The sequence below is a fragment of the Crinia signifera genome, chromosome 4, assembly GCF_055691185.1.
Source record: "Crinia signifera chromosome 4, ASM5569118v1, whole genome shotgun sequence".
In the NCBI taxonomy this organism is placed as follows: Eukaryota; Metazoa; Chordata; class Amphibia; order Anura; family Myobatrachidae; genus Crinia; species Crinia signifera.
Genome location: NC_139220.1, coordinates 182,432,803 through 182,458,646, shown reverse-complemented (window position 1 = coordinate 182,458,646; position 25,844 = coordinate 182,432,803). Strand labels below are relative to the sequence as shown.

Sequence of the window (25,844 nt, the reverse complement as noted above, 5' to 3'; positions counted from 1 at the left end):
CGACCTATTCAATGCTGGCTGCTTTTTTACGACAGGTCGGACTGCTCCGACCTATCGGAAACCAGGTGGATTGGCGGAATAGCAACAGATCCACCTGCTTTTAAAAAAGCGGCCAAATCTGACAGGTTTCGGCCCCGTTTCCGGCAATCTCAATCCGCTGACCGGGTGAGCAGCAATCAGCCGCGAAATCCGACATTCGGATTTGGCCAATTATTTGAATAGGTAGTGTCGATCCATTCTGACAAAGGAATGTGGGAAAAGATCTGACACTAATTGAATATATACCATAGCTGCATACTTTACATCACACACTCCAATGGTGTTTTGAAGAAAAATAAGGCACTTTTGTTGTTGGAGATTCACACAACATGGAAAGAAAGAATTTATTAAATTAAAATGTCTTAGACATGACGATGTTTACCCTTGATCAAATTTGTAAAGAGGAAAGTCTGTGCAAGAGAATAAATTCACAATGTGATAAAGAAATCAGGAAGAAAAATGCAGAGAAATATAGATATACATTCATACAATATAAATACATTCATAAAACAAGCTCCCGAATAAAGGTGACCGCAAATAAAAATGAATAAAAATGAATTTTTCAAAATGTTGAATGCACATCATTGGTATTTCACAGGCTTCAGAAAGATAAAGGAATTTGAGGATGAGACCACTGAATGAATGAAGAACTAGGTTGGTATTTGAGGTGCTAAAAATACCCCAGGAAAGAGTTTTATTTTGGAAAATGGATGTGTGATAGTTTCAAGCTACTGTAGGTGAGTCCATGATCATCCCATCACAAGACAAACATGAGGATACCTGCGAAAGAGATAAAGTGGAGGCATTGCCCATAGCAACAAATCAGCTTGTTATTTTATAGACTGTGCTAGATAAATGACATCTATATATATTGCATACGGTCCTTTTACATGCTATATATTGCATGTAATCCCATTCCCCACTGCCAGGAGGCTGTCTGAGTCAGAGGTTGGATGTGCAAACAGGACCGATCTACGGCTCCGAGCCCGCACGGGACTGCGCATCGGATCAGATGTCATACATCTCAGCATGATCTGCTGAAATCGGGTGAAAAGTAGCCACACTGGACAATTTCCAATTTCTCTGCTTATACAGCAAGTAGGACTTTTAAATTAATTAATGTTTTTGCACTAAATATATAATATGATAATAGATAAAAAGTGAAAACCATATGTTGGCCTTTTGACTGTCGACCTTGTCCGTGTCAACCCAATGCTTGACCCTTTCAACCTAACCCCATGTCCACCGTCAGACAAGTTGACCTAGATGCATGTCAACCTTCAGTGGTTGACCTCATGAATGTCGACCCTATGATCCATACCCCTGGTTATAATCACATCCATAAACCCAGTGCTGTGAGATAGCATTGCTAAGCTACTGTGTTCAGGGCTGCTATGTTGATAACATTGGGGTTTATTCTAGTTCATTCTTTCTGACAAAATCCTTCTTTTTTTTTAATTGCGTTTTTATTTACATTTTTCCATACGCACACAAAGTACATTACAAACACAAACATACATCACAGCAGTAAATCAATATCACAAGACATTTTACACTCTATTAGGATCGGTTTCCCCTTTCTCGCCAACTCGCCCTTTACACACCATTATGTTACCACAGACCCCGCTCACTGTCCCTCGTCCTTTGCTGAAAGGAATAACATCCCCTCCTCGCACCGCCCTCTCCTCTTGTTGCGCCTGGCCCTTTCTACATCCCAATCCCCATCCTAGGCTTGCAGCCACCTAATCCCGATCCCCCCCCGCTCTCCTCGATCACCCGCGTTACCCAATTCCATGATTCCCCAGATCGTCCCTTCCACCCTATTTCAGGCTTTAAGCCCACAAAAATCCTTCTTAGATGGACAAAACCATGTGCACTGCAGGGGGGCAGATGTAACATGTGCAGAGAGAATTAGATTTGGGTCAGTTTTTTAGTTTCTGTGCAGGGAAAATACTGACTGCATGATTTTACACTGCAATATAGATCTCACTTTGAAGAAAAACCCCACCCAAATCTAATTCTCTCTGCACAAGTTACACCTGCCCCACCCGCAGTGGTTTTCTCCATCTAAGAAGGATTTTGTCAGAAAGAATGAACTAGAATAACCCCCATTGTGTGGATATTTGCTGCATAATCCTTTAGATAATTGTATCTATGGGAAGAATTCAGGTAAAGTGAATTTTTTTTGCACGCCAATTCCCATTAAATAAATTAAAATCTCTGTTAATGAATGGAGAAAAAGTCTAAATGTAAATATTTATATCTGCTAATAACACAAGTCACTGGGATAGCTAAATATATGTTAAATATACTGCATATGAATTAGGCAGATGCAATTAGCAAGCCATTACTGTTAATCAACCTTCTTCACATCGGATTTGAAAATGAAAAATGTATTTAGCATATTCTATTTTCACTTGTACTGCACTTCAAAGAGTAAGAAAAACTAGTATTTGACATTAAAAAACCTGTTTAACTAAGTTAAATAATATGCACTAAACTAACGGGTAGTGACAGGGCCGGCGCCACCACTAGGCAGGTTTAGGCCACTGGAGGGCGGTAGTGAGCTGCAGGCCAGCAGCAGGAAAGCTACCGCAGAGGAGACTGGAGAGCCGCCGGAGAAAGGAGAAGCTGCAGCATCAATCTGCCAAGCGGGTGAGTGCTTCCCCCCCCCCCTCCCACACGCCGGAGCACCCCGTGTAAAACTTGCTGCCTCTGCCTGGTCGTCCGCAGCCAGGCCAGCGGCAGTCTTTGGTGGTGGACGGTGGCCCCCAGCTCCCGCCACCTAGTCAGCACTCCGCCTGCCTGCCACCACCCCCCCTGCAGTCCCCTCTCCCCTGTAGAGGCCGCACCCCCCGCCCCCCCCCCCGGAGCCCGGCTGTGGAGCTACTAAGGAGGCAATCCGCGCCCCCCCCCCCCCGGTGGACAGCGCCCGCACCCCCGTAGGTGAGAGAGGGGGTGGGCGTGCGGGGGGGGGGTCGCCTTGGGCGCTAACAGGGCTTGCACCGTTCCTGGGTAGTGACTGGCAGCTTTGTAGTCCAGACTTGCTCTAGACATCTATATGTAAGTAAATAAACAAATTGCACTTGATATGCACAACAAAAAAAACACACCTTTTTAACACCAGTGTACATTTGATAGCAAATTCAGCCTACACAGAGCTGAATTAACAATGGGGCAGGTGGGAAAGCATAGTGGGTTGTGTGTTTACGGAATAAATGTGGATGAAATTCTCAGAATACTGAATACAGATGCCAGCATCCCTATAGAGGATATCCCTACAAGGGTCTGTTAAGCATACATACCCTCTACCTCCCTGCAGTCTAACCCTAAGCCACCCTTTCCCGCCGCAGCCTAACCTTGAACCTCCATACCCTGCAGCCATCCCACGCCGCCGCCTAACCCTTACCACCCCTTCTAAGTACCTTTCCCTAACCTTCCCTCCCCACAGCCTAAGCCAAACTGTTCACCACCCCACAGCCTAACTCTAAAGGTGGCAAAACACCTAAGGATTTACTGTCAGATCTGACTGATTGGAACAAAAGCTTGGTTACAAATGAGAGCAAATGACAGTTGACTATTTGCTTGGAAATGCTGGAAAACTGTCATTCAGATACTACCAGGTTTTTTCCCAACCTTAAGCCCGCTGCTAGTGCCTAAACCTACCCCCTAGCCTAATGCTAACCTGTCCCACATACTTGCGTTAAGGATGCCAGCAGTTGAGATTCATCATTGGCATCCTTATCAATGTCGGGATTCCAGCAGTGGTCCAAGCTGGATGCTGGTGTCAGTATTCTGACTGCTGGGATGTTAAGCATCTTCTCCACCATGCCTTTTCTTCTTACACTTCTGCCCTTTTCATCCCATTCCTTCCTCCTCTTCTTCTGCTGAAGGCTCTTTACCGAGGTAATACAAGAAGCAGTATCACCAAGAAACCAAAGCGCACAGCACATCAGCCTAGTGCTGAGGCACTATGGGGCAGATTTATTAAGCTTGGAGAAGAGATAAACTGGAGATAAAGTGGAGAAAAGGTAAAAGGAGATAAAGCACCAGCCAATCAGCTGTGTTTGAAAAAGACAGTTGGGAGCTGATTGGCTGATGCTTTATCTCCTTTTACCTTTTCTCCACTTTATCTCCAGTTTATCTCTTCTCCAAGCTTAATAAATCTGCCCCTATGTCTCCCTGCTCGTCCCGGCTCACAGAGTCGGTGGATGTTGCAGCCAGTGACAGCACTGTCCCTGATTCAATGCATGGGCAATGACATCTGCAGTTGTTGATACTGATAGCTGCAGGTGTCGGAACAGTCTGTGCTACTGCACTACATACATTGCCCTGCATGCCAGCGTGCTGTCTTGTAGCTAACACCGCCAATAATGACAGGGGTGATCACTGACATGGGGGAGAAGCAGAAATAGTGTAGAAAATGGACTTCTCCATATCGAGACTTTATACATATACCCTTGTGTGTCAACACAGATACATATTCTGCAGCTGCACTGTGAAGCTGAAAACTGAAGCACCGCTGATTTGCAAGGGGAACCTGCCCTATTATCTGAAACTAAAGCTCATCACAAGGCCGATACCTGCTATGATCCATCCTGCCCAGTCATAAAGTTGTTGTGGTGTAAGAATCTGATTACAATATGGATGTTGCAGGCTAGCTCGGGATGCTACCCTCTTCAATGTGCCACCTACAACACCACAAGGCCCTTTGCCATGGGCAGTCGCTGCAAAATCCCAGCACGAATGGTGTAAGGGTTTATATTACTCACATAACTGAGGTCATGGGTTTGATGTCCCTTAATGTGTGTAGTTTGTATATTCACCCTGTGCTTTCATGGGTTCCCTTCGGGTATTCCAGTTATTTCCAAAATCCCAAAATAAATTGGTAGGTTAATTGGTTCCCACAAAACTTAACCCTAGCATGAGTGTCTTCACTTGTGCATGTGGTAGGGAATATAGATTGTTAGCTCCACTACGGCAGGGACTGATGTGACTGGCCAAATAGTCTCTGTAAAGTGCTGCAGGATATGTGTGAACTATATAAATAACTGTCAATAAATAATATACCAAAATCATCTTTATGAGAGCATACAGTAAGTAACAAAGATTTCTCTGGAAGCAATAGACCGCCACTATGTTGTATTCCAGATAGTCTGAAATAACAATATAGCTAAGATGCTCAGTTTATGTTTCTCCTTTGTAATACACCACAAATGTATTGCTGGGTACACACCAGGACGACTAGGGCACGATTCTGTCAATTTAGATCCAATTCCGACCGGTTGTATGCAGATTGTATGTACTATCGTGTGTTTTTGACATTTATTTGATCCGATTCCGATCAAATGCGCGTTCACGCCGCTCGTTTGGTCGCATCTTTGGTCCTACGTGCTGCAGGTAGGATCTGTCAATCCCAGGCCGACCGACCGTCAATCGTATGCAGATCGTGAGTGTTTTTTGCCGCCTCCGTCGTCCGTCCGTCGGTGCGTCCGTCGTTTGATCCAGCCTATTTGAGTGGCATTTCCTAAACACTCCCCCGGCGCCATGTTTTTCCACATAGCAAACAGCGCTGGCGCAGCAGTTGGACTCTCCTTCTTGTCTCATCTCCCAGAACAACAACCTGGTATGTTTGCACTCCCAATGCTCTTCTATGCATGCCCACTGTTGCCACCAATGTATATAGTGTGTATAAAGCACTGGTTTGGCAACCGTGCACCCGACCATGTCACTGTTTTTTTTGGGTGGGCCCCATGTCTGTGTGTATACATATAACCAATGTCCACCATTGCAGTATTCCAAGCACTCCTCTCTGCTAGGCCCCATTCACCTGTGTGTGTGTGTGTTTGTGTATATATAGATATATATACATAAACCATTGTCCACCATTGCAGTATTCCAAGCACTCCTCTCTGCTAGGCCCCATTCACCTGTGTGTGTGTGTGTTTGTGTATATATAGATATATATACATAAACCATTGTCCACCATTGCAGTATTCCAAGCACTCCTCTCTGCTAGGCCCCATTCACCTGTGTGTGTGTGTTTGTGTATATATAGATATATATACATAAACCATTGTCCACCATTGCAGTATTCCAAGCACTCCTCTCTGCTAGGCCCCATTCACCTGTGTGTGTGTGTTTGTGTATATATAGATATATATACATAAACCATTGTCCACCATTGCAGTATTCCAAGCACTCCTCTCTGCTAGGCCCCATTCACCTGTGTGTGTGTGTTTGTGTATATATAGATATATATACATAAACCATTGTCCACCATTGCAGTATTCCAAGCACTCCTCTCTGCTAGGCCCCATTCACCTGTGTGTGTGTGTGTTTGTGTATATATAGATATATATACATAAACCATTGTCCACCATTGCAGTATTCCAAGCACTCCTCTCTGCTAGGCCCCATTCACCTGTGTGTGTGAATAGCAATCTGCACAATAAAATGTATAGTGGTTTTCATAAAAGTTTATTAACATTTTAAATACTTAAAACATAAGAACTAGGTAAACTGGTAACTATAACTATAAAAATTTAAATATGAAACAAAACATGGGTATAACTATAACAACTAAAATGGTTTTATCTTTTTACAGTCCCAATGTCCAACGCAAAGGAACAAGAGTTTTTGGAAGGGTTTATTGAAAAATATCGTACACACGAATGCCTGTGGAGAACCAAATCCAAGGAGTATTCAAACAAAATGAAAAGAAACCAAGCCTTGGAGGAGTTGGCACGCTACAGTCTTCCATTTCACCCAGAGGCCAATGTTGAATGGGTGAGGAAACGCATCCAGAATATGCGCACGGTGTTCTTAAAGGAACACAAGAAGATGGAGGCTGCAAAGAAGTCTGGTGCTGGAGTCGACGAGATGTATCAAACATCGCTCTGGTACTATGACCGGTTGACATTCACCCTCAGCCAGGAGTCGATGAGGACAGGAGTAGTCCTTATGGTCGAACAGGAAAACCAAGAAGTCGCGGCGCAGGAGGAGGAGGAGAATTCGCAGTCTGCATCGGTGAGTCTATTTTTTTGGCTATCTAATTGATTCCTCCTGCCAATCCACAGCGCCCTCCCCATTAAAGTAGGCCATGTACTCTTCCCTCACCTGTTTGGCTCGTGCACTCCCTGTGTAGCGTTGTGTTGGGGTTTGCAAGGAGGATATCTGCACTACCTCCTCTGGCAGTTCTTGGTCTTCTTGGAGTGCTGTGCCTGTAGCCCTTTGCTGTGTGGCTTTTCTGCGGAGCAAATTGTGCAGGACACAGCACGCCGTGACAACCCAGTCAATTTTGTCCACCCTCAGGTTAATGGCAGTGTGAAAAATGCGAAACCGGCTTGCCAGGATGCCAAAAGCATTTTCCACAACACGCCGTGCCCTGGATAGCCTGTAGTTAAAGATCCTTTTGTCATGGTTCAGGCCCCTTTGCGCATATGGCTTCATGACATGCTCGTGCAGGCCAAAAGCCTCGTCAGCCACAAAAACAAAGTTAAGCCCCTGTTTAGTTTCCTGGACAGACGGCAAGTGAAGGGTGTTCGCTATGAGCCTTTCGTAGAACTTTGTGTCCTTGAAAGTGCCACCATCCGATGCACGGCCATTCCTTCCTACATCCAGGAAGATAAACTCATAGTTGGCATTCACCACAGCCATTAGTACAATGCTAAAATAGCCCTTGTAATTAAAATAGTAGGAACCACTATTGATAGGCTGGGCTATGCGGACATGTTTGCCATCAATGGCTCCACCGCAATTTGGGAAGTTCCATCGCTGTTCAAACTCCTCTGCGATGACTTTCCATTCATTCACGCTGGTAGGGAACTGAAATTAGAAGTAAATAGAATTGATTAGTAAACATGTTCAATTTTTTTACAGCTTGGTGACTACCCACCTGCAACCCCAGACCTATCTGTCCTATCTGATAATGCATGCACATCTAACGAAGTTCCTACTCCGGCACGCACTCCGCCACCCACCCTGGAACCCACTCCACCACTCCCCCGTGCCAAAAAAATGCGTGGCAAAGGAAAAAAAGGAGAAGCAGCGGCACATGAAGAATTTATGATGCGGGCACATCAAGTCCTGCAAAGAAACCCGGACAAACATGACAACTACTTCACTTATGTGGCAGAGTGTGTTCGCAACATGGCTCCTGACCAGCAACTTACTTTTGAAAAGTTATGCATGGAGTTGGTGTATAATGGCAGTTTAGGGTATCTCAACAGTGGCACTAAAATAGTTGGCATTGGTAGTGCACCAGACACACCACTGTCATTAGAATCACCAGTGCCTACTCCGCCTGCCACCGTAGCAGGCCAGTCGAGCACAATTCCAACACATACCCAGTCAACACCTACACAGCCTTCTCAACCCCCCCAGTACCGTCAATTCTACAGTTCTTTACTGATAGAAGATCCAGAGTGTCCTGTTTTTGAGGATCTGTCTTAAAAAATAGGCTACTTTATCATTTACCATCGACATGGTCTCAGCTGCAGGTATGTGATGGCCACTGCTCACATGGCGTATGGCGCACATCAATGGGGCCGGGACCATTGCATCTGCGCCATGCGCCATGTGGGCCGCAGCCTTTACATATCTGCAGCAGACATCCTCTGCCACACAAGGGCCACAGTGTGTATTTTTGTTTATTTATATGCTGCTACCTGTACCTGCATTACCAGAGGGAGAACAGGATTCTCCTCAATCTGGATAGCAAACTCCATTTATTGCCCTTTTGTCTTTACCAATAGTATGGGGTACTGTGCGGCAGACATGGTCTCGGCTGCAGGTATGTGATGGCCACTGCTCACATGGCGTATGGCGCACATCAATGGGGCGGGGGCCATTGCATCTGCGCCATGCGCCATGTGGGCCGCAGCCTTTACATATCTGCAGCAGACATCCTCTGCCACACAAGGGCCACAGTGTGTATTTTTGTTTATTTATATGCTGCTACCTGTACCTGCATTACCAGAGGGAGAACAGGATTCTCCTCAATCTGGATAGCAAACTCCATTTATTGCCCTTTTGTCTTTACCAATAGTATGGGGTACTGTGCGGCAGACATGGTCTCGGCTGCAGGTATGTGATGGCCACTGCTCACATGGCGTATGGCGCACATCAATGGGGCGGGGGCCATTGCATCTGCGCCATGCGCCATGTGGGCCGCAGCCTTTACATATCTGCAGCAGACATCCTCTGCCGCACAGTACCTTATCCCTACTGTTGTAAGGGCATGTTCCAGAAGTTACCAGAGTGTCTTTTGTCTTGGTTTTCTACATATATGCTGCTACCTGTACCTGCATTACCAGAGGGAGAACAGGATTCTCCTCAATCTGGATAGCAAACTCCATTTATTGCCCTTTTTTCTTTGCCAATAGTATGGGGTACTGTGCCGAAGACATGGTCTCAGCTGCAGGTATGTGATGGCCACTGCTCACATGGTGTATGGCGCACATCAATGGGGCGGGGGCCATTGCATCTGCGCCATGCGCCATGTGGGCCGCAGCCTTTACATATCTGCAGCAGACATCCTCTGCCACACAGTACCTTATCCCTACTGTTGTAAGTGCCTGTTCCAGAAGTTACCAGAGTGTGTTTTTTGTTTTTTTATATGCTGCTACCTGTACCTGCATTACCAGAGGGAGAACAGGATTCTCCTCAATCTGGATAGCAAACTCCATTTATTGCCCTTTTGTCTTTACCAATAGTATGGGGTACTGTGCGGCAGACATGGTCTCAGCTGCAGGTATGTGATGGCCACTGCTCACATGGCGTATGGCGCACATCAATGTGGCCGGGACCATTGCATCTGCGCCATGCGCCATGTGGGCCGCAGCCTTTACTTATCTGCGGCAGACATCCTCTGCCACACAGTAGCCCGTACTTATTGGGAAAGTTTAAACTGGGTCATACATACTTAAATCTTTATATATAGTGTGTGTTTTTGTACAATATCTTTTATATATGGTATTATAATATATTTTTGTTGACACAATCTATTTACTATTTTACATGTTTTAACCATGAAAGGCCTAAAAAACCTGTTTCTGTCCTAGGCCTAAATTATAAATAAAAATATTTTGTTTGCACAATAAAGTGTACAGTGTATATTTCATCCTTACCTTGCAATACTGGTACTGCAGCACCTTCACAATGGCTTTGCAGGTCTCCGGGATGATGAGGCCCAAAGCTTGCGGGGAGATGAGGGATCCAAACTTTAGGTCAGCAAGAGACCGTCCTGTCGCCAGAAACCTCAGGGTGACCACCAGCCGTTCCTCAGCAGGGATAGCCATGCGATACTTGGTATCCTGCTTCTCGATGTGGGGAGTCACCAGACGCAGCAATTCCTGGAATGTGGCATCATCCATCCTCAAGAAGTTACGGAAATCGTCTGGGTTATTCTCCCTGATGTCCCTGAGCAGTGGCATGTGCGAACGAGTCTGACGCTGAAGTAGCCACTGCTTTGTCCAGCATGATCTTTCTCTCCTGCGCTGGGCTCTCTGACGCCTGAGCTTCAAAACTGCATAATAGAGCAGGTACTGTTGCTGGTGACTACCCATCACTGCATTCTCCATAGTGCAGGGTTAAAAGACACTTTGTAATGGCAGGCAAAACAAAGTAATGTGTAAATAGCTATGTCCAGCGTTCAGCAGGTATAAACCAAGCCTCACTAGTAACAAAGCAGAAATACACTGGTTTAAAATGGCTGCTGCTATTCCTATCCCCCTCTGCTAGTCCTCCCCCTCTGCTAGTCCAGCCCCTTCATTCAAATTTCAAAGGCCCATCTGACGACGGTCGCATGTGTTCTTGCAAAAAAAACAAAAACCAGCGATCCGACCGTCTTAACGACCATCGCGGGCGCATCGGGATCGGATCTAGATCGTTCCGCAAAAAAACACAATTTTTGCTAATCGTTTGCTGGGGACTGCCTGGGAGCTCCCGGGAAGTCCAAGGGAAATCGTTCCATGGTCGTCTATCGGTCGTGAACGACGGTGGTCGTCCTGGTGTGTACCCCACATATCTTGAGCACTGGTACAATGATAACTCTGGGCCTCACTCTGCATGACAAATGGGTAGTTCTCACCAAATTCCTAATCTTTTAGGTTTTCTTTGACCTTTTTCAGTCCAATTTTATTTTCTGCAATTCAAACAGTCTGGTTTAAATGAATTGTAATTTTTTTAATTCAAAAATAGTCTACATTGAATGCTGAAAAAGGGAAAATAGGCATGAAAAAAAGAACAAGCCAACATTTGAATATCCCCCTTTTTGTTTCAAATATGAAACACATGGTCCAGGTACAGGTTAGGTTTGGGCTGGCTTAAAATAGTGACCAAGGAGCTTTTCTTCAATTAACCAATTAAAGCCAAACCCTGGACCAATAGTAGTAGTCCAGGAAAATGCAAAGGTGGGCCTATATTCTAAGTAATTTAAGTGTCTTTCCATGTGAAGTACAGATGTAGTTGAGACCATTGTTGCCACAATGCATATGCATGAACGTGGCAAGCTGCATGGTATGCCATGCTGCTAACAGTTGAACCCAGCGACTTCCCATAGAGGTTAATGGCAATATGCATGTATACACACGCAGGCATCATAGTCCCAGGCACACTTGCTGTGCAAGCTGGTATGCAGTCATTAGATCTACAGTGTCTAGGATGACAGTCAAAAGGTTGACAACTATTGGTTGACAGTCAAAAAAGTCGACATGGTCAAAAGTTCGACATGGAGAAAGGTCTACATGAAAAAGGTTGACATGAGTTTTTACTCTTTTTTTTTAAGCCAACATGTATTTCCAACCCTACCATCCACGACGGCGTGGTGGGAGAATATAACAGTGTGCCAATCACAGCGAGGCACCGTGCCCGAAGCATGGCGAGCATAGCGGTACACTTAGACGGAGTCCTTACCGACCTATGTCGACATAGACACAAAAAAATTTAAAACCTCATGTTGACCTTTTTCAAGTCGACCTTTAGACCATGTCGACCTTATGACTGTCGAACTTTTGACCCTGCCGACCATTTGACCCTGTTGACCTTTTGACTGTAGACCCTTTGACCCTGTTGACCAATAATGGTCAACCTTTTGACTGTAGGCCTAGACATTGTGGTGGAAATTTACTAATATAAAAAACCTAGTTTTTCATATTAGTATTTTCCCTACGACTGCATACGACTGTTTCAGCCGTATGCACAGTCGTGTTCCGGAGGGGAATTACAAAGCAGTCATATACGACTGCTTTGTAACCCTCCGATGTCGTAGTAATTCGTATTAGCTGGCCATATAAATGGCCGCTAATACGAATTAGTAGAGGCAGTCTGAACGGATCAGTCAGATCCGTGCAGGCTGCAGTGTGTAAAAAAAAATATAAAAACTAAATAAATAAATAAATAAAACGGCGTGGGGTCCCCCCCACAGCTGAAACCAGCACCAGGCTGAAGGAGCCGGGGCCGGTAATTAAAAATCAGGGAACCCGACAAATATGGGTTCCCCGATTTTTAACAACCAGCCCCAGGCTCCAGGTCCGGGGCTGGTTCCCAAAATACGGGGGACAAAATGACTAGGGGTCCACCGTATTTTAAGAACCAGCCCCAGGCCAAACCAGCCAGCAGGGTAATGCCACAGCCGGGGAGAGACTTTTTATACAAGTCCCCCGGCCAAAGCATTAACCCTCTGACCAGTCAGCCTGGCCAGGGGCCCTGGGGGAGTGGGGACCCCCCCCCCCCAATAAAGGGGTCCCCCCCCTCCAGGACTTACCTGACCAGGCTGAAGCCTGGTGCTGTCCTCGATGCCCCTGGGCGGTGGGCATCGAGCTGATTAAGTGTAAAAAATAGATGAATAAACTATTGTTTTAAACTGTGGAACTATGAGTCCCAGCAAGCCTCCCCCGTAAGCTGGGACTTGGAGAACCACAAGTCCCAGCCTGCGGGGCATTAAAGGGCCCGCTGCCATTTGTAGTTCCACAGTAAAAAAAATAGTTAAATAAATACACACTGACACAATGAAAAATTAAAGTTTAATACATACATTACACACATACTGATACTTACCTATCTTGATCCCGTAGGTAGGTCCCAGGGTCTTGATCCGGTGCCTTGTCCTGTTCCGGATCCATGTCGTCATTCTTCAGCATGTCGATCTTCATGTCGGCGTCTGGTCCGGGTCCGAAGAAATCCATGGTGGACCTGTGGAAGGAAATCCAACTCCCCCAGGTCCTCCATTGAAGTTCTTCAGGCTTGCTCCGCAGTAGTCCAGGTTTTCTTCCATCTTTTTCCATCTTCTTCAAGCTACCAGCGACTCCGGCATCTCCCCGCTGCGGACTGAGAGGCGCAGAGATGTTTCCTCCTCTGCGCCTCTACTCAGAATGATTTCTGGCCAATCAGGAGCCGACTTTCTTGGCTCCTGATTGGCCGCTAGGTGGCCAATAGAAATCATACTGAGAAGAGGCGCCGAACATGAAACATCTCTGCCGCCTCTTCTCAGTATGATTTCTATTGGCCGCCTAGCAGCCAATCAAGAGCCAAGAAAGTCGGCTCCTGATTGGCCAGAAATCATTCTGAGTAGAGGCGCAGAGGAGGAAACATCTCTGCGCCTCTCAGTCCGCAGCGGGGAGATGCCGGAGTCGCCGGCAGCTTGAAGAAGATGGAAGAAAACCTGGACTACCGTGGAGCAAGCCTGAAGAACTTCCATGGAGGACCTGGGTGAGTTGGATTTCCTTCCACAGGTCCACCATGGATTTCTTCGGACCCGGACCGGACTCCGACATGAAGATCGACATGCTGAATAATGACGACATGGATCCGGAACCAGGACAAGGCACCGGATCAAGACCCTGGGACCTACCTACGGGATCAAGATAGGTAAGTATCAGTATGTGTGTAATGTATGTATTAAACTTTTATTTTTCATTGTGTCAGTGTGTATTTATTTAACTATTTTTTTTTACTGTGGAACTACAAGACCCAGCGGGCCCTTTAATGCCCCGCAGGCTGGGACTTGTGGTTCTCCAAGTCCCAGCTTGTGGGGGAGGTTTGCTGGGACTCATAGTTCCACAGTTTAAAACAATAGTTTATTCATCTATTTTTTACACTTAATCAGCTCGATGCCCACCGCCCAGGGGCATCGAGGACAGCACCAGGCTTCAGCCTGGTCAGGTAAGTCCTGGAGGGGGGGGACCCCTTTATTGGGGGGGTCCCCACTCCCCCAGGGCCCCTGGCCAGGCTGACTGGTCAGAGGGTTAATGCTTTGGCCGGGGGGACTTGTATAAAAAGTCTCTCCCCGGCTGTGGCATTACCCTGCTGACTGGTTTGGCCTGGGGTTGGTTCTTAAAATACGGGGGACCCCTAGTCATTTTGTCCCCCGTATTTTGGGAACCAGCCCCGGACCTGGAGCCTGGGGCTGGTTGTTAAAAATCGGGGAACCCCTATTTGTCGGGTTCCCTGATTTTTAATTACCGGCCCCGGCTCTTTCAGTCTGGAAGCTGGGGGACCCCACGCTGTTTTTTTTTTAATATTTATGTATTTTTCTATTTTTTTTTACACTAAAGCCTGCACAGATCTGACTGATCCGTGCAGGCTTAAAGCAAATACGACAGGACAATCAATGTGTATTTTCCTGTCGTATTTTCGTGCCTGTTTTACACCAATTAGCAGCCATATTATTAATACGGCTGCTTAGTAAATCAGGAACCACCATTCTTTTGAATGGTGATTCCTGTCGTATTCTATCGATGGTGTAGACATTCGTATTTGTAAATACAAATACGAATGTCCCACCTTTAGGAATACGAATTGCTGTATTTTTGGGATAGTAAATCCCGAAAATACAAATGTGTAAAAAATAGGTGTATTTCTGCCTACGAATACACCCTATTTTTTACGAATTCATATTAGTAAATTTCCCCCTGTAGATCTAATATACTGTACCCGTGTAAGCTATGTATCTTACGCATCGTGGCAAGCTGAGCATAGTTACATCCTTTATAGTTTGCACACAGAAGTGGGAGCAGGCATGTGTAACATATCAATAAATACAATTTTTCTGGATAACAAAAAACTTCAAAACCAGTGAACATTGGGCCTGATTCTGCTTGGATCAGTACCCAGCGTAATTACTCTGGAGACCGATGGTGCAACTCTGCGCATGGCCCATTATATGCATGTGCAGGGCGGCTGTGTGAATGCCTTCTGAGACTATCACAGTCCCCAAGGTGTTCGCACAGGTAGAGGAGGAAGGGGGATGGGCAGGGGCCAGAGCAGGGGAACACCCAGCATCACCATGAAAATGCTGGGCGTTCCCCTGGTAACCACTGGTGTGTGGTGGGGTGAGGCAGGTGAGGCAGAACCTTTCCTGGCATACTCACATATATGCTGAGGTTTTGACTATATAAGTTATATGGAAAATACAAAGAATATGTTACAAATTTCTTATTTGTATGATTCTAATAATTTTTAACCCCTTCCCGACATTTTACGTACATTTACGTCATGGTCGGGATGTACTTCCCGACACATGGCATAAATGTACGTCATGCCTTTGAATTGTCACCGCGTCTAGAGACGCGGTGACAGAGGGACGATGTCTGCTGTCCCTGACAGCAGACATCCTCCCTCATTGCCCAGGGGGGGCAGCGATGCCCCCCGTCATGGGCGATCGCTGCGATTGGCTGTTCAAACGTGAACAGCCAAAAGCAGCGTTAAACTGTGTGATGTGTAAAATTTAGACTCTGCTGCCCCCTAGTGTCCAAAAAAATTAAAGGAGGTTGAAATAATGATGTTATAATAAAGTTTAGATATGGTTTATGTTAGTTATTAACTATTTTGAGTGGTATGATTATTTGTCTCACAAGCAGAAAATTTTACATTTTGCAAATAGCAAAATGTTCCATTTTTTTACGACATTTTGGTATTTTTCACAAAAAAAAAAAAAACTGTATCGACCAAAATTTACCACTAATTTAAAGTACAATGTGTCACGGGAAAACAATCTCAAAATCACTGGGATAAGTAAAAGCAAAAAAAAGTTATCCCCACTTAAGTGATACCTGTCAGATTTGAAAAAAAGGCCTCTGTCAGGAAGGCAAAAACAGGCTGTGTCGGGAAGGGGTTAAAGTCAAAACTTTGGAGTAAAAAGTGCCTCACCTGGCTACCTTTTCCACAGATATCTCACCAAATTTCCAGCAGTATATACAGCTGTTCCTGCTAATAATGCCCGCATGAAACCTTGGCTCATATATTGTGTGTAAATCCAGCTTTGGTACTAAACAGGGTCTCCTCAGAGGCGATGCTTGCGGGGGGGGGGGGGGGAGCGGCTGATATCACATCACATGACGTCAGCGCCCGGCCACTCTTCAGCAGACTCCACTCAGTTTTTACATTAAATACATTTAAGATAAGGTTGGACAAGTAATTGATGGATGATAACATACAGGGCTATAACCAACTAATAATACCCCTTTTACACCGCCGAAAAATCCGGGTCAGCGGCGGGTCAGACCCGGATCTTCGGCGGTGTAAATCCCTAACGCCGTGTCCCTTTACACGGGACTTCTACCCAGGTCCTGACCTGGGTAGAACACGGCTAGGACCCGGGTAGAGGGCGGTGTAAATGGGAACGCCGGGTCGGATGACCCAGCTCCCATTTACATGAATGGGGAACGTCCAACCTGCGGACCGCAGCGTCCGCAGGTTGGACGGATTGTCAGTCTGACACTGACAGCCGGCGCTGCTGTCTGCTATACTCTGCAGACAGCAGCGGCGGCGGGGGAGGGAGGTGAACGGATGCCTGTGTGCAGCATCCATTCACCTCCTGTCCAATGGCGGGGGGGTGCCCACGGGGACTGGGGGCAGCCTAGCAGCTTACCTTAGTGGTGGGCTGCCCCCAGCAGCGTTCCGGGTACGGTGGCGTGGATCGGCGCCTGAAGATGACATCGCGCTGTCATCTTCAAGCGCCGGGAAGGGGCGGGAGGGGGGTGCAGGCGTTTAAGCCCGTTCGGTGTAAATGCCCCTAAACGCCGGATCGCACCCGGCTTCAACCAGGGTCCAAAAAGCCGGGTGCGACCCGGCGTTTTGGTCTAAAAGGGGTATTAGCTATGGTCTAGTGGGGGGATCAGCCAGTTAAATGACACCATATCCAACAAACTACAGTAGTTAAGCTGACAATGGAATCCAAATGTATAATCCTGGGGAAGGATATCACATCTAGGACTTACTCCAATGAATCTAGTAAAAACAGAATGAACGTGATGGACCAGGGGCAGAACTATCGCTGGTGCAGAGTACTGGGGCCCAAGGGATTAAAGGGGCCTGGTGCCGCCGTCTGCCCGGCATGACGAATTCCTCTTATATTTCCCATGTGCGCTGTGCGGGGGAAGGGGGGTACACGGACGGCAGGGGGCCTGGATGGACTGGTACAATGTACTGGTAGGCAGCATGAGCATGTGTCAGACAAAAAAAGTATTAGATATGGATTTATTTAAAAGAAATATATGTTATAAAAAAAACAATAGTAGCTTTTCTGTATATACAAAAAAAAAAACATATTACATGGGTGTCCTTGTGTTCTGTTTGCAGTATGGGTCTTGTTTGTGTCATTCAGCTGACATCTGAGAATTCACAATCCCAAGGCAGCATATTTGCACTGATTTTCATGACACCGCAGGGAATAAAGGATAATTGTGACATTAATGCAGAGTTGAATGTACCACCATTTACCTCTGGCTATGTCGTATGCAATTTTGGTGCAACAACCCTTACGAACATCAGAAGTGGGTTGGTTAGATGTATTTTATTAAATGCGCAATTGAACAATAATAAAGTATACCTATGCCATAAGTTTTTGGATTCCTTAATACTCCTTTCACACTGGCCTATTTTCCCAGGTTGGACCTGGGAAGGACCAGGGCAAGTTCAGGTGTGAAATGGTCTCGAGCTAAAATCCCAGGAGCCATGCCCCGGCATTTCAACCCTGCTATCTACCAGGGTTGCTCCTGAGATCTAACCTTGTTACAGGCTAGTGTGAAAGATACTACTGGCTTGCCTCTCCCTGGCCGTGGTGCTGGCCAGGGACAGGCACCATGGCACCACTGGGGAAAGCCGCCAAGTGACTGCTGGTGACAGAACTGCTGTGTGCCCAATCTTCTGCCGTAGCCCACAGCTTAGGGAAGCTGCTGGGGATGGAGCTGCTGTGAGCCGCCTCTCTGTGGTTCTCTTCTTACTCACACCAGAAAATGCAGGGACTAGGTTGGTGTGAAAGGGGCCAACCTTTCTCATGATATACATTACCAAAATGACCTTCAAAGAGGTCCAGTAAGATTGTCATAAGAAAAATAAATAGACTAGAAAATACCCTCTTACAAAATACAACTATTGAGAACATACAATATGAAGGCATGTTAATTTTACAGTCTCATCTACCTTTCCATTTTTTAGAAAAAAAATTAGTCATAGGACAGAAGAAAAAGAAAGAAAAAAAAGAAACCAGAAAAGAAGATAAGTCCCAAACATCTAAAGCAGGGGTGGGTACAATTTTGGCTGGGGGGCCGCTTAACAAAACCAGTAAATATTCGAGGGCCGCACACATAATATCTTGTGTAATATATGTTAGCCTGAGGACGACACTACGTGTGTCGAAACGTTGCTGTGCTTTTTCACTAAAAAGATTTATTTGCACATTTTGGCTGGAGTGCTGCATTCTTTGATGTTTATATGTATGCGGTAATCTGCGTGCTGGCACCCGCCAAGTAATCTATTGGAAGAGTGGCTGTGTTGGACCACCCTGGTTGTTATATATATATATATATATATATAGCTTCTGGGGGGTGGCGCGGCACTCACAGCAATATATCCACATGGTACACCGGTTGTAGGCAACGTTTCAATGTCTTTATTTAGACATTTTCTTCAGGCTGTCTAAATAAAGACATTGAAACGTTGACTATAACCGGTGTACCATGTGGATATATTGCTGTGAGTGCCGCACCACCGCCCAGAAGCTACCTATCGTTAGCGAGGGCACCAAGCCAAGTAACGGCTATAGGAATATAGCGGAGTTGCCGGTCTCTTGTGATATATATATACACACACACACACTAATGCACATAAAATAATTGCCTGTTCCTTAAGGGGCCCATACACGGTCCGTTTAACGGATCCTTTTGGGACTTAATTAGCACACATCGGATCGGATCCCTAGTGCATGCAGTGTGCATGCACTGTGATCCGATCCGATGTGTACCTAGTACAAAAAGTATGTGCAGCACATACTTTTTGTACCGTACGATGAGATGCGCGGGAGCGCGCATCTCATAGTACAGAACGGACGGTCCGGGAATGGACCGTTTATGGGCACCATTACTTTGAGTTTCTTTACTATTAATTCTCTGTGCGGTGCAGTGTTCCTTGAGAGGGGGAAGCCAGGAAAGAGCTGCTTTACTGCGTAGCAGCCGTTTTGCCCCCTAAAACCCTACTGCGTCCGCCCTGCACAGAATTTCAGGGAGCCTGGGAGGGGACGCGGTGTCACATTATTACTGCTTCCACCGTTAACATGACAAGCGGCCCGACTATAGCTGCTTGTCAGCGCCAGGACAGACATAACATAAGCTTTGCGTTATGATTACTTTTTTACTGCTGCCACCGCCGTTAATGCCCGTCTGTGCCTGCCACGCACAGCATTTCAGGGAGCGTGGGAGGGGACGCGGTGACGCGGCCGCACCAACCAATGGTGGGGAGGCGGCTGCCGTGTCATTCCGTCCCCTCCCACGCTCCCAGTAATGCTGTGCGCGCGGTAGGCACAGATGGGCATTAACGGCGGCTGCAGCAGAAAAAGCAATCATAATGCAAAGCTTATGTTATGTCTGTCCTGGCGCTGATAAGCAGCTATAGTCGGGCCGCTGTCCTGGCGCTGACACGCGGCTATAGTTGGGCCTCTTGTCGTAGTTATATATGTCAGTGCGGTGGGCCACACCTAAGCGTCTCAGGGGCCGCATCCGGTCCGCGGGCCACCTGTTGCCCACCTCTGATCTAAAATGTAAAAGATAATGGGGTAAGGGAGGACACTCCGAGGAAAGGCCGTTCAAGGGACCGATAGTAAAGAAGATATGGAGTGCAATTAAAGAGCATTAGTTTCTATCAAGACCAATATCCTCTTGTATATAGGTCTACTCCATAATATACAATGTGCTAATTTGGCACTGTCATAAGTTTTATGTATAGCACTGCACAAAACACAGGAACTTTAGAAATAATAAGAAAAAAGTTTGCAATAATAGTTTGTTATTCAAAATGAGTGCCTATGTTTTTGAAAACTTGCTAATATTAAAAAAAAAGTTAATTTCACATACTGTAATTAACATTTAAAAATGTCTTACTCAATTAAAATAGCAATTCCAAGGTGGAATTCTAATCCAATAGTAATTACTAACAATGTAAGAGTATAAAATCAATTATTTCTAACAATTGTTTACCAGACCTTTAACTACCATAGGGACATTGCATTAATAATTTACTGGTGTTACTAATTAATATTCTATTTGCTTTCACTTGCACTAGAAAAGGTTACTTCTTAATAGGGATGATGTATCATGGGTATTTTTCACAATGGCAGAAAAGTGAAACGTCAAATGCATCCCTAGGGGGGATTCAATTCAATGCGATAAGTAGATCTGCAGAACTGTACAGTATAACTACTCATTTTTCTGCACACTCAAAACAAAATTGCAATTCAAAAATAAAGCTGGCCAGTATGTGTGTGCTACAGGCAGTCAGTATTGTCTATGCATGTAAAAATAAAATTCTATTTGGAACTCTTTCATCCCAGCATTGTTTTCCAGGTGCAACTTTCGCAGCCTTGCGAGTCAATCAGAATACGGTCCTATCTGTGGTTAGCAAGTCTACTTGACTGGTTGAATAATTATGCTCCCAGATGGTAATTCTGAAAACACAAGCAGATGAAGGCGTATGGGTATTGGATTTGGGAAACACTGATTTACCTACATATACCACTGGTTCTAAAACTGGTACCACAGGGCACTTGGAGTGGTCCAGGCCAAAATCTATTAATTTATGGTCCATGTCAGCAACGGGCGCAGACAATGTTCTGAGGGGGCGTTGCTTAAAAGTTTTCACTATGACATTTTAAATATTAATTTTCACAGAGTCTGCTGCCTCAGCTTTTATGATGACAACATCATATACTGTACTGCAGAATGTGATGAAGATTTATCAGATGAATTGCAATTAATTGCAAAGTCCCCTTTGCCATGGTTGACGTGAATTAGGTCGACATGAGGTTTTCACGTTTTTGCATGGTGCTTTGCTGCGCTTGGAACACTATTTTGTTTACACTCTATGTCCACTTGGGTAGTAAAGTATGAAAAATCACCTTTAAGAAAAAAAAATAGTGAAAATCTCATGGTGACCATGTCTATGTCGACCATAACTGTGTCGTCTTTTGTCAATGTCGACCTTGGGTTTGTCAACAATTTCAATGTTGACCCAGTGACTGTCGATCTAGACATTGTATACCCAGTTGATCGCATACCACCATGACAATTAAATAAAACCCCAAAACAACATTACCAGTGAATTTAGCCCTGACACAAGGACCATCTGACATAATGTCAGTGATTCTCTCATCAGCACAGGTGATGACGAGGACAAGGCTGTTGATCATTCTGTCATGCTGAATGAGTTAGAATAACAGACTGAAGCCTTTAAAAGGAGGGTGGTGCTTGAAATAATTGTTCATCCTCTGTTAATCATGGTTACCTGCAACGAAACAAATGCAGTCATCATTGCTTTTCACAAAAAGGGCTTCACAGGCAGGGATAGTGCTGCTAGTAAGATTGCACTTCAATCAACCATTTATTGGGTCATCAAGAACTTCAAGATATCTGTGAAGATATCTTCAGGGCACTGAAGAACATACCGCAAGCACCAGGGCCATTTCCTAAAGTTTATTGAGCCTGGGCACCACCAGTGCAGAGCTTGCTCAGGGATGGCAGCAGGCAGGTGTGAGTGCATCTGCACACACAGCGAAGCTTAGACTTTTGGAGGATGTCATGGTGTCAAGAAGGGCAGAAAGGAAACCACTTCTCTCCAGGAAAAACTTCAGGGACTGACTGATATTTTGCAAACGGTACAGAAATTGCACTGCTGAGGCCTGGGGTAAAGTCATTTTCTCTGATGAATCCCCTTTCTGTTTGGTGCATTTGGAAAAACACTTGCCCAGATGAGGAAATGTAAGCACTACCATCAGTCCTGTATCATGATAACAGTAAAGCACCCTGAGACCATTCATATGTGAGGTTGTTCTCAGCCAAGGGAGTAGGCTCGCTCACAATTTCTAAGAACACAGCCATGAATAAAGTATGGTATCAAAACACCCTCCGAGAGCAACTTCTCACAACCATCCAAGAACAGTTTGGTGATGAACAATGCATTTTCCGGAATGATGGAGCACTTTGTCATTAGGCAAAAGTAATAACTAAGTGGATCTGGGAACAAAACATCAAAATTTTGGGTACATAGCCAGGAAAAGCCCCAGACCTTAATCCCACTGAAAACTTGTGGTCAATTCTCAAGAGGTCAAACCAGAACCCAATAAATTCTGACAAAATCCAAGCATTGATAGTCTTCATTCTAGCACCCTGCTCCTTGTGAAATCCTTGCAGTTCCAACTTCCTGCCTGGGGTGTCACTCTCTGCTGTGGTGTTTCTACAACAGTCTGGTTTGTATCTCAACATTAAAGGTGCCCATACACTAGTAAGATTTATCTTCAGATCTGGCTGGTTGGAACAAAAACATGGTTATGGATCAGTGACAGTTTGCCAGTTTTCCAGCATTTCCAAGCAAATGGTCAACGGTCATTTGCCCTCATCCATAACCATGTTTTTGTTCCAACCAGCCAGATCTGAAGATAAATCTGCGTGTGTATGGCCACCTTAAGATACAAACCAGACTGTTCCTGAAGTACCACAGCAGACAGCGACAACCCAGGCAGGAAGACCAAGGAGGAACTACAAGGATTTTTCAAGGAGTAGGGTGCTAGAATGAACATTATTTGATTAGGCAAGAATGGCCGGCCATCAGTCAGTATGTGGCCCAGAAGTTAAAAGACATCATGCCAGGATGAACTGCAGAGGTCTTGAAAAAGAAGGGTCAACACTGCAAATATTAATTATTTGCATAAACTTGTAATTGTCAATAAATGTCTTTGACACTTATGAAATGCCTATACGTTAGCTTCAGCATGCCATGGTAACATCTGACCAAATGGTCTAAAAAGGCTAAAGCAGCGAACTTTGTGAAAACCAATACTTGAGTTATTCTCAAAACTTTTGTCCATGGCAGTACATACAGTTGTGCTCATAAGTTTACATACCCTAGCAGAATTTGTGATTTTATGGCCATTTGTCAGAGAGTATGAGTAACTCACAAACTTTTCTTTCACTCATGGTTAGTGGTTGGGTGAAGCCATTTACTGTCAAACAATTGTTTACTCTTTTTAAATCATAATGACAACAGAAACTACCCAAATGACCCTGATCAAAAGTTTCCATACCCAAGTTCTTAATACCGTGTATTGCCCCCTTTAACATCAATGACAGCTTGAAATATTTTGTGGTAGTTGTGGATGAGGCTTTTAATTTTCTCAGATGGTAAAGCTGCCCATTCTTCTTGGCAAAAAGCCTCCAGTTCCTGTAAATTCTTGGGCTGAGCTGCACGTTTGAGATCTCCCCAGAGTGGCTCAATGATATTGAGGTCAGGAGACTGAGATGATCACTCCAGAACCTTCACTTTATTCTGCTGTAGCCAATGACAGGTCTCATCACTCCAAATGACTTTGTTCCAGAAGTTTTGAGGCTTTTCTCTGTGCTGTTTGGAGTATTGTAAGCGGGATGCTTTGTAGCATTTGGGTAGTAATGGCTTTCTTCTGGTGACTTGACCATGCAGCCCATTTTTCTTCAAATGCCTCCTTATTGTGCATCTTGTAACAACCACACCACTTGTATTTCAGCTGAAGTTATTTGTGGATTTTTCTTTGCATCCCAAACAATTTTCCTGGCAGTTGTGGCTGAAATTTTTGTTGGTCTACCTGAACGTGATTTTCCACAGAATCCCTCATTTTCCACTTCTTTTTTTTTTCACATTAAATTTTTATTGCAAAAGAAAAAAGTTTGGTACCGTGTTAGCCAGTTGATAAGAAAAGTTTTATTGTTCCTCAGTGAGAAAAACAAAATAGCAATCTAGCAAATATGATACCTTTTAATGGCTAACAAAAATAAATGTTGTTAAAATGCAAGCTTTCGAGACTTCTTAGGTCTCTTCCTCAGGCATGGTATAACAAGGTGTGTGAAGAACCACATATATATACACAGCAGAGTAGGAACAAGATGTGATAGATGGACATTCTTAAGATCAAAACAAAACAAAATAACAGAATGAGCTTGTAAATTGAGTCCTTAATTGGTTTGTAGATAAGTAGTGTGAAAGTTTTATTGTCTCTAAGTTGATGACAGACCAGAGTTAGAGCTCCGATGCCCTCACTCTCTCTGGGCCAGTCTCCTCAGATGTTGTAGTGGGCCATAAATCCCTCGGATAGATTCAGTCCTGTGTTAAGGGTGTCAAACGTTGTCATTAATTTGTATTCCCAGACCCTCCTGTCTCTTTGTGATTTGAAATTTCCTTTTAGTATAATCACTTTCATATGATCCTGATTGTGTCCTGGGCTGCAGAAATGTTTGGCCACAGGAAAGTGTGTCTTTTTTTCTTTTATTGTGTGGCGATGGGACCTCATCCTTGCCTTAAGTTTTTGTCCTGTTTCTCCAACATACAGACCCCCAATAGGACATTTGGTGCACAGAATCAGGTACACTACATTGGTAGTAGAACATGTGAATGTCCCTGGGATCTTATAGTCCTGTTGTGTGTTGGGGATCCGTACACTGTCTGTAGTGAGGATATGGGCACAGGTTTTGCAGCTCCTTACATTGCAGGGATAGGTTCCTCTTTGTGTAATGGATGGCAGTGAACTTCGGATTATAATATTTTTCAGGTTTGCAGGTTGTCGGTAACATAGTAGTGGAGGGTCTGGGAATATTGTTTTCAGGCGGTCATCTTTGTGTATGATGTGATGTAGTTTTTTTGCAGTTTTTCTTAGCACCTCAAGCTGTGGGTTGTAGGTGACTACCAGGGGTACACGGTTGTTTCTTTCTCTTTCTTTATATTGGAGAAGTTGATTTCTGGGTATCCTGATGGCTCTGATAATCTGATCGTTGATTGATGTGGGATGATATCCCTGATTTAAAAAGGTCCCTTTAAGTTGTTTTAAGTGGACATCTCTATCTGCTGGGCTGGAGCAGATGCGATGATATCTGATGGCCTGGCTGTAGACAATGGATTTTTTGATGTGTTTCGGGTGGAAGCTGTCCCATCTGAGGTATGAAGGCCGATCCATGGGTTTTCGGTATAGGGTTGTCTGTATTGCGTTGTTTTGAATTGTTATAGTGGTGTCAAGGAAGTTTATCTCGGTATATGAGTAATTCATTGTCAGGTTTATTGTTGGATGAAATCTGTTAAATTTTTCATGGAAATGTATGAGTTCTTGTTCAGAATCAGTCCAGATGATCAGGATATCATCGATGTAACGGAAGTAAGCCAAGGGTTTGATTGAGCAGGATGCCAAGAAGTCACTCTCGAGTCACCTACAACCCACAGCTTGAGGTGCTAAGAAAAACTGCAAAAAAACTACATCACATCATACACAAAGATGACCGCCTGAAAACAATATTCCCAGA

At 44.9% G+C, this 25,844-nt stretch overlaps 2 protein-coding genes across 2 annotated transcripts in view; one reads left to right on the top strand and one right to left on the bottom strand.

Moving 5' to 3' along the window:
- Nucleotides 1-25,844, bottom strand: part of BEND7 (BEN domain containing 7) — an 83,365-nt gene that overhangs the window by 52,182 nt on the left and 5,339 nt on the right. The window lies entirely within an intron of this gene.
- On the top strand, nucleotides 6,650-21,318 carry LOC146072166 (uncharacterized). Its single transcript, XM_083179500.1, has 3 exons — nucleotides 6,650-7,068; nucleotides 7,921-8,293; nucleotides 21,251-21,318. Exons 1-3 carry the CDS (start codon nucleotides 6,652-6,654, stop codon nucleotides 21,316-21,318), a joined length of 858 nt encoding a protein of 285 aa, XP_083035626.1. The 5' UTR covers nucleotides 6,650-6,651.

What these genes read in the sequence shown, in the direction of transcription:
- LOC146072166 (XM_083179500.1), top strand. Translation starts at nt 6,652, where the DNA reads ATGTCCAACGCAAAGGAACAAGAGTTTTTGGAAGGGTTTATTGAAAAA. An exon ending in AGAATTCGCAGTCTGCATCG is followed by an intron (nt 7,069 to 7,920) that starts GTGAGTCTATTT and finishes ATTTTTTTACAG; the next exon opens with CTTGGTGACTACCCACCTGC. An exon ending in CACTAAAATAGTTGGCATTG is followed by an intron (nt 8,294 to 21,250) that starts GTAGTGCACCAG and finishes ACTGTACTGCAG; the next exon opens with AATGTGATGAAGATTTATCA.